The 9,864-nt window shown below is 31.0% G+C and overlaps 2 protein-coding genes across 2 annotated transcripts; both read right to left on the bottom strand.

The window, feature by feature from the left end:
* Positions 1-711: 711 nt before the first annotated feature.
* On the bottom strand, positions 712-3,419 carry LOC119663579. Its single transcript, XM_038073190.1, has 2 exons — positions 3,327-3,419; positions 712-3,231 (listed from the first exon to the last, which is right to left on the bottom strand). Exons 1-2 carry the CDS (start codon positions 3,371-3,373, stop codon positions 2,661-2,663), a joined length of 618 nt encoding a protein of 205 aa, XP_037929118.1. The 5' UTR covers positions 3,374-3,419; the 3' UTR covers positions 712-2,660.
* A 4,495-nt stretch (positions 3,420-7,914) lies between these two features.
* Positions 7,915-8,719, bottom strand: LOC119663578. Its single transcript, XM_038073189.1, has 2 exons — positions 8,660-8,719; positions 7,915-8,564 (listed from the first exon to the last, which is right to left on the bottom strand). The coding sequence occupies exons 1-2, from the start codon at positions 8,704-8,706 to the stop codon at positions 7,994-7,996; spliced, it is 618 nt and encodes a 205-aa protein (XP_037929117.1). The 5' UTR covers positions 8,707-8,719; the 3' UTR covers positions 7,915-7,993.
* Between the last annotated feature and the right edge of the window lie 1,145 nt (positions 8,720-9,864).

Here is a 9,864-nt window from a genome sequence, read left to right as displayed (position 1 = left end):
TTTCCAGCTTGTAGGGTTTCTAAGAAAAGTTTATTCAAAAACACCTCTAATTGTAAACATTTCAAATGAACAAAAATTTTCAGTATTTAAAATATTGATAAATTTGATGCCCTATTTATTATTAAATTATATAAATCTTGGAAATTGTCGTTACTGTAAATTATGATAAAGAATTTTCCCAAATAGATTCTTTTCAGCAATCTGTGTTATTGTTCACAAAGAAAATAGACTTAAAGGTCTCTTACTTTTATTTCCTTTTCCCCCCTCAGTGTTTGGGAAAAATATTATTTTTCTGTAAATTGAATGAATTTTGTATATTTAAATAAGCAAGCTAAATAGAAGTCAAAATTCGAATTAAATTTAACTTCAATTGAAAAATATTTAAAAACTATCAATCAGTCTGATTGTGTGTTAGAAAATCAGGTCCTTTGCTAGAGGTATATCGTACCAACCAATTTATTTTTAATAGAAAGCAAGAAACAACTTTTACTACAAACAGAGTCCGAGTAGTTTAGTCCATTGCCAAAGCTTAATAATGGATCGCCAGAAATTAAAACAAGTGGTGTCTTCAAATAGTGAAGCTGATGCTGCGACTGGAAAAGCACTTAGATGCAAATCTATTACTGTTAGACGCTCCATTATTGTTACACGCTCTGTCACGGCACGGATGTTAAGTGGAAAATGTGGTAAGGGTAAGGTTAATACAGATGCCGTAAGAGCCAGAAAGACTCAAGCGAAAAAAGACACTAAAAAGAAAGTAAAAGTTATTAAGAAGGAACGTGAAAACGTTAAGTGTATTAGGACCGAAATGCAGGATGAAAAAGCTAAGCCCAAGAAGAAGGTCAACAAGAAGGTCAAGAAACAGCGCGTAAGTCCACCTACACCCACCCAGACGAAACGGAAGGAAATTTGTAAAAAGAAAAAGAATGCAAAATCTAGGAAGAGGAACGAAAAGCTACTACTAGAAAATGTCAATCAACTTCCTCGCTTTAGAAAAAGGAAATATACTGAAGAAGAAAATCACTCAGTGGTTCCTATTAAACGGAAGAGGAAATAAAGTTATGTATTTTTATATTTTTCTAATTTCATAAACTTTGTACAATATTTTTTATGCTCAAAATTTAAAGTTCACAAATTTTAAGTTCCAATTTGAAATTGCAAAATTTGAAGTTCAAAATTTGAAGTTCAAAATTTGAAGTTCAAAATTTGAAGTAAAAAATCTGAAGTAAAAAATTTGAAGTTAAAAATTGCAAGTTAAAAATTGTAAGGTTAAAAATAGGTGTGTCCGTCTTTAGTATATAAGATTGCTATAAGATTGAAATGGAAATGCCTAAAATTTTAAATAAATCAAAGTAAATATTCCACTGAATTGCAAATCATCATTGTCTTTCTTATTAAGTTTTTATCCGAGGTAACTAAGTTTTGACTGTGTTATACGACGAAAATTAATGAATTATCCAAATTAACACCAATTTGTGAGGTGGAGTGAGGTCGAGAGGTAATAACGTAATAACAGTAAACATATATATTAAATTATTTGCAGAGCAAATTTAATAATTAGTTCATTAAAACTGCTTCATAAAAGTAATTTTATTCGTAAAGTCCTTCTGATATATGTTTTCGTCATCAATTTTGCACAAAAATTTTGGTAGTGTTTTTAAGATATTGAACTCAGAAGAACTCAGAAGAACTCAGAACCTCATGAATATAAAGGAAAAACATTAAAAAAATGTTAAGCTAACTTAATTATAAGTTCCTGCTGTTACGAACTACTATAGACCGTTTAATATAAAATCCTTTAAATATGGTAAAGAAAAATAATAACATCAGAAACTATTAATACAATAAATGTTATTTTTTTAATATTCGAAGCAGAAAAAAAATATAGCTGCCAGTAAAAAATATCTGTTGAGCAACTGAAACATTTGTAATTGAAACCAGTAGTTGTGCGCACTACTACTTATTAACGATGTCACCAACAGATAAGATCTCTTTCTGGCAGACGTGACTTGCTTGACGAGGCTTTTGTTGTTAGAATAAGTACGTGAACGAAACCTAAGTTAAGAATTAACGGAATCAATTGGATCCGAAAGTAAAAGACCAAGAGATCTATTGAGCTACTTGCATTCATGTGTGTAGATTATTTCTCCAAGCCGAATTTCAATGAATTGTAGTTTTGTAGTACGAGTATTTGCTACCTCTTATGTGTCTATCTTATATCTGCTACCAATATTATATCTACGACCACAAACTCAAATTGAGTTTACTTTCGTCTTCTATCTGGAAATTGAAAATCTGTCTAAACTTCAGTACTGCAGAAATAGTGTGGATAGTTGATTAACTTTCTCCCATACTCTCCGTATCATTGATTAATTGGAACTAAAAGTTATACAGTACTGGGATATGTTGTTGTTTCAATGAGTATCTAAGAAACTATCAGTTTAAATCGAACGTTTTAATTCAAAGAATTTATTCAGAGATATATACATGATGTCAGAATATATATGCAAAATGATTATTTTTAATAGAATTTGTTAATCACTTTTAACACATAAATTTTTTTTTTTAAATATGTCTTACTATTTGAATATAATAAATACGAAAATAAATATTTATTAAGGTGGACTTTTTCTTTAGTTATATTTCAAGTTTTACTCTTCTTATTCAGCATCCCTTGTGTCCATATTGGAAGCATCATTTCCATCCTCGTCCTCAGTACGTATCCTTTTAGCTGTTGCAGCCTCATCAGTGCTACACCTTTTACGTTTTGCAATATTGAGTTTCTTCTCAAGTTTTGTTTCATTTATTACAACCGAACGGCTTATAGTATCACCACCACCATGTTGAGTTAATTCATCCTTCTTTCGCTTACCAAGATCTTGCGCATGAATGGATTGCTTTTGTCCACAGATTGTCTTTTCATCATTCACAACTCGAGAAGTTAAACCTTCTTCATTTACATTAAGGCTCTCTGAAATTGAATTTTTGCTACGACTACGTAAATTATAAACGTGTTCTATCTTGAGCTCTGTCTTTTCTACAGGTAATAGTTGCCTTTGTGGTAGATCATCACAAACGACACTACCGCGGATACTTAAATTACTGTCCGAAACTGACGTCTCATTACACACCATCGTTACCTGTTCAATTGGAGGAGATTGCGAACTGCAGCTCGATCCTGCTAAGTCCGTATTTGGTATTGCATCGTTTCCAGATGCTTCTGTGTTCCGGCTGTGGTATGACGGAGATTAATCACAAAAAGAAATTAGAGAAAAAAGTTTTTATGAATATTAATCTAATTTATAATTTTCATAAAAATTAATTACCTTTCTTCCACGTTTGATTTGCCAAATAATTTCTTAAATAACCACATAATTATTTTGATTGAAAAATATAGTATATATCAGTCAAATTCTTATGAAAATATTAAGAAATTTTTATCGAAAATTTTTTATTAAGTTGATTTGACTGTTCTTTTTTGTCATAAAATACAAATATATTTGAAGTGTCATTATTATTTATATATAACTTAAAAATAAAAACAAGAGTACTGGATTAAAATCTGATTATAAAACTTGTTATCACAGATTGTAAACCTGGACTTTCTGGACTTTGTGTTCTACTCTTATTCTAGAACGTGTTATTTCCATACGAATATTTCTTATGATCTATTTATTTATGTAGTGGACACATTGAAACCTTTCATTAAGTAAAAAACCTACTATTACTTATCTGTTATGAAGTCAGGTAATTTGCGAATAAAATTATTTAAAGTTGTCGGACCAATGTTTAAACAGCAAATACTTGATCTGTCTGCGATGAAATATTAATATATGTGGGAAAAATAAAAGTGAGATAAATAAATATGGGAATGACAGGTAAATACGAAATAAACTGAAATCAAATTATTTCAATTACGAGTACTATCAGAGGACGTAGTTATTATTGATTCTCTTATATTATTATTAAAAGGGTTTCTCCCCTTGTGAAAACCCAATCAATAAGCAAATGTTACTACGACCTTATAAAAACACCATAAGTCCTAGAATGCAGCAGATAAGATAATATAAAAAATTTTACTAGAAAAAAACTCTTTATTGGTTGCTTCAAGTGCAGCGGCTACTCTTAAAGTCAGCAGATGCCCTTAAAATTATTTAAATCATGCCATCAACGGATTTGTATGCCGAAAAGTAGCGCAGACCAATAAAGTAGGGTTCCAAAATTCAAAGGTCTAAATTTTTAAAAAACGGACTTTGGACAAGTCAATCAACAGACATGGATTATAAATACTAAACAGCAACAAGAAGTAAATACAGATGGTTGGACAAAGGTCTGGTATCAAAACGCTGAAGGTTTCACTTTCATGGATGTGATCATGGATGGCTAAAAAATTGAAAACAGATCTAATGCTGGATTAAACTGCTAATAATTATATATCACGTAGTCATATTGGCAATCACATTATTGAAGCATCTTCTATACAAAAGAAATATGTAGTCGTTTCAAAAGAAAAAACGACTATAATTGTTTATAGCTCGATTTTTGAATAGTAGTGAAATATAATAACAAAATGTCTTATTTAATACCTAAGCAGAATTGTTTTTGGTTTTTAAGTCAGTATAATTGTTGGACTACAAGTGGCAGTCTCAAGACTTTGAACCTATAAAATTAGAAGCTAAATCCGCACAAAGTAGTGAAAACTTTTATTGTTCAAATTTAAAGTGTAAAAATTATATACAATAAAAATTTTATACTGACAATCGGACTATATCGGATTATATTACCAACTACAGCGCACAACGCATTTTTATAAAATGTATTTAAATAGAAACAATCCATTGATTCACTGAAACCGAAAGGAAGTTCCATGTGTTCTGGGCTTCTGAGCGCATTGATTTTTTACAAATCGAGATAGATAACGAAATTGATAAAATATGCACATAATCACCACTGAGGATCCAGACTGATATCAAAATTGTCATCAACCGCGTATACAACGATTTTATGATAAAAACAGAAATAACTTTTGGGAAAGACAACATCTGTAAGGTAAGAAGAGCCTGCTACAATTCTTCCAAGAGATTTCTTATAAATTTTGTAGTTCGTTATTATCGTAACAGTTCGTAATAGTAATGATTTAAAGTAATTATTGTGACACTGATGGATCAGTGACTATTAAACCCGCGAAAAAACATTTTCTGATTGGGAGCAGAACCAGGAATACTTAGTTGTAGTCACCTTATTGGTGATTTGCGATCACACCCTATTAATTGCACTAAGTGGTATCGCTAAGGACTTTAATACCAAAGAGTCCAATATATTTTCCAGCTTGTAGGGTTTCTAAGAAAAGTTTATTCAAAAACGCCTCTAATTGTAAACATTTCAAATGAACAAAAATTTTCAGTATTTAAAATATTGATAAATTTGATGCCCTATTTATTATTAAATTATATAAATCTTGGAAATTGTCGTTACTGTAAATTATGATAAAGAATTTTCCCAAATAGATTCTTTTCAGCAATCTGTGTTATTGTTCACAAAGAAAATAGACTTAAAGGTCTCTTACTTTTATTTCCTTTTCCCCCCTCAGTGTTTGGGAAAAATATTATTTTTCTGTAAATTGAATGAATTTTGTATATTTAAATAAGCAAGCTAAATAGAAGTCAAAATTCGAATTAAATTTAACTTCAATTGAAAAATATTTAAAAACTATCAATCAGTCTGATTGTGTGTTAGAAAATCAGGTCCTTTGCTAGAGGTATATCGTACCAACCAATTTATTTTTAATAGAAAGCAAGAAACAACTTTTACTACAAACAGAGTCCGAGTAGTTTAGTCCATTGCCAAAGCTTAATAATGGATCGCCAGAAATTAAAACAAGTGGTGTCTTCAAATAGTGAAGCTGATGCTGCGACTGGAAAAGCACTTAGATGCAAATCTATTACTGTTAGACGCTCCATTATTGTTACACGCTCTGTCACGGCACGGATGTTAAGTGGAAAATGTGGTAAGGGTAAGGTTAATACAGATGCCGTAAGAGCCAGAAAGACTCAAGCGAAAAAAGACACTAAAAAGAAAGTAAAAGTTATTAAGAAGGAACGTGAAAACGTTAAGTGTATTAGGACCGAAATGCAGGATGAAAAAGCTAAGCCCAAGAAGAAGGTCAACAAGAAGGTCAAGAAACAGCGCGTAAGTCCACCTACACCCACCCAGACGAAACGGAAGGAAACTTGTAAAAAGAAAAAGAATGCAAAATCTAGGAAGAGGAACGAAAAGCTACTACTAGAAAATGTCAATCAACTTCCTCGCTTTAGAAAAAGGAAATATACTGAAGAAGAAAATCACTCAGTGGTTCCTATTAAACGGAAGAGGAAATAAAGTTATGTATTTTTATATTTTTCTAATTTCATAAACTTTGTACAATATTTTTTATGCTCAAAATTTAAAGTTCACAAATTTTAAGTTCCAATTTGAAATTGCAAATTTGAAGTTCAAAATTTGAAGTTCAAAATTTGAAGTTCAAAATTTGAAGTTAAAATTTGAAGTAAAAAATCTGAAGTAAAAAATTTGAAGTTAAAAATTGCAAGTTAAAAATTGTAAGGTTAAAAATAGGTGTGTCCGTCTTTAGTATATAAGATTGCTATAAGATTGAAATGGAAATGCCTAAAATTTTAAATAAATCAAAGTAAATATTCCACTGAATTGCAAATCATCATTGTCTTTCTTATTAAGTTTTTATCCGAGGTAACTAAGTTTTGACTGTGTTATACGACGAAAATTAATGAATTATCCAAATTAACACCAATTTGTGAGGTGGAGTGAGGTCGAGAGGTAATAACGTAATAACAGTAAACATATATATTAAATTATTTGCAGAGCAAATTTAATAATTAGTTCATTAAAACTGCTTCATAAAAGTAATTTTATTCGTAAAGTCCTTCTGATATATGTTTTCGTCATCAATTTTGCACAAAAATTTTGGTAGTGTTTTTAAGATATTGAACTCAGAAGAACTCAGAAGAACTCAGAACCTCATGAATATAAAGGAAAAACATTAAAAAAATGTTAAGCTAACTTAATTATAAGTTCCTGCTGTTACGAACTACTATAGACCGTTTAATATAAAATCCTTTAAATATGGTAAAGAAAAATAATAACATCAGAAACTATTAATACAATAAATGTTATTTTTTTAATATTCGAAGCAGAAAAAAAATATAGCTGCCAGTAAAAAATATCTGTTGAGCAACTGAAACATTTGTAATTGAAACCAGTAGTTGTGCGCACTACTACTTATTAACGATGTCACCAACAGATAAGATCTCTTTCTGGCAGACGTGACTTGCTTGACGAGGCTTTTGTTGTTAGAATAAGTACGTGAACGAAACCTAAGTTAAGAATTAACGGAATCAATTGGATCCGAAAGTAAAAGACCAAGAGATCTATTGAGCTACTTGCATTCATGTGTGTAGATTATTTCTCCAAGCCGAATTTCAATGAATTGTAGTTTTGTAGTACGAGTATTTGCTACCTCTTATGTGTCTATCTTATATCTGCTACCAATATTATATCTACGACCACAAACTCAAATTGAGTTTACTTTCGTCTTCTATCTGGAAATTGAAAATCTGTCTAAACTTCAGTACTGCAGAAATAGTGTGGATAGTTGATTAACTTTCTCCCATACTCTCCGTATCATTGATTAATTGGAACTAAAAGTTATACAGTACTGGGATATGTTGTTGTTTCAATGAGTATCTAAGAAACTATCAGTTTAAATCGAACGTTTTAATTCAAAGAATTTATTCAGAGATATATACATGATGTCAGAATATATATGCAAAATGATTATTTTTAATAGAATTTGTTAATCACTTTTAACACATAAATTTTTTTTTTTAAATATGTCTTACTATTTGAATATAATAAATACGAAAATAAATATTTATTAAGGTGGACTTTTTCTTTAGTTATATTTCAAGTTTTACTCTTCTTATTCAGCATCCCTTGTGTCCATATTGGAAGCATCATTTCCATCCTCGTCCTCAGTACGTATCCTTTTAGCTGTTGCAGCCTCATCAGTGCTACACCTTTTACGTTTTGCAATATTGAGTTTCTTCTCAAGTTTTGTTTCATTTATTACAACCGAACGGCTTATAGTATCACCACCACCATGTTGAGTTAATTCATCCTTCTTTCGCTTACCAAGATCTTGCGCATGAATGGATTGCTTTTGTCCACAGATTGTCTTTTCATCATTCACAACTTGAGAAGTTAAACCTTCTTCATTTACATTAAGGCTCTCTGAAATTGAATTTTTGCTACGACTACGTAAATTATAAACGTGTTCTATCTTGAGCTCTGTCTTTTCTACAGGTAATAGTTGCCTTTGTGGTAGATCATCACAAACGACACTACCGCGGATACTTAAATTACTGTCCGAAACTGACGTCTCATTACACACCATCGTTACCTGTTCAATTGGAGGAGATTGCGAACTGCAGCTCGATCCTGCTAAGTCCGTATTTGGTATTGCATCGTTTCCAGATGCTTCTGTGTTCCGGCTGTGGTATGACGGAGATTAATCACAAAAAGAAATTAGAGAAAAAAGTTTTTATGAATATTAATCTAATTTATAATTTTCATAAAAATTAATTACCTTTCTTCCACGTTTGATTTGCCAAATAATTTCTTATATAACCACATAATTATTTTGATTGAAAAATTAAAAATATCACCAATATACTTCTTCTTCTTCTTCTTCTTCTTCTTGAGTTAGTGCTATTACGCACTTTTACTCTATAATGGCTGGGGGGTTTATCACTACCCCACACTAGGCTTTAACTAGGCTAAAAAATCATATCATTTATTTGTCTTTTAATTGATGACGGACCTTAAATCAGCATATCTTCCTGAGGGTCCAGAAGTGGACTTGAGGATTGTTATGGCAGGGTTAAGTAGCGTATCAACTTTAGTGAATAATTTTAAAGCTCTGTCTCTGATATATTTTTTCACTGAGTCAATCCTAAGATCTCTATGTATGTCCGTTGATCTAATGTACCATGGAATCTTAAACAGTTTTCTTAAGGCCAGGTTTTGAGCTATCTGTAATTGCTTTAAGGTGGTATTTGAGGCTTTGCTATATGTAACACATCCGTACAGAAGTGCAGGTCTAATTACTTGCGTATAAAGTAACTTTCTGTTTTTAAAGTTGAAGTGATAATTATTAAATAGCGGCTTTAATAAATGTAGAATCTTAGAGCAACTATTCCGTTTGTATTTCAAATGTTTAAGCCAATTGAACCGTTTGTCAAAAGTGACCCCCAGATATTTTATGTTATCCTCCCACCGTATCTCCGTGTCGCAAACGCTCACTCTTGGAGGATGCTGTCTTCTTTTTCGAGTTATAAATATAGCCTTGGTTTTGTCATTATTAATTTTAATCTTCCATTTTTGGAAGTATTCCACCATAAGGTCTATATTTCCCTGTAACGTGTTGCTTACATTTAAGGCATCCCGATCCGAGTAGATCAAGCAATAGTTCTTACTTTTATTTCCTTTTCCCCCCTCAGTGTTTGGGAAAAATATTATTTTTCTGTAAATTGAATGAATTTTGTATATTTAAATAAGCAAGCTAAATAGAAGTCAAAATTCGAATTAAATTTAACTTCAATTGAAAAATATTTAAAAACTATCAATCAGTCTGATTGTATGTTAGAAAATCAGGTCCTTTGCTAGAGGTATATCGTACCAACCAATTTATTTTTAATAGAAAGCAAGAAACAACTTTTACTACAAACAGAGTCCGAGTAGTTTAGTCCATTGCCAAAGCTTAATAATGGATCGCCAGAAATTAAAACAAGT

The sequence above is a fragment of the Teleopsis dalmanni genome, unplaced genomic scaffold (genome assembly GCF_002237135.1).
Source record: "Teleopsis dalmanni isolate 2A unplaced genomic scaffold, ASM223713v2 unscaffolded_contig_0597, whole genome shotgun sequence".
Classification (NCBI taxonomy): domain Eukaryota; kingdom Metazoa; phylum Arthropoda; class Insecta; order Diptera; family Diopsidae; genus Teleopsis; species Teleopsis dalmanni.
This window is presented reverse-complemented; position numbering and strand designations above follow the sequence as displayed.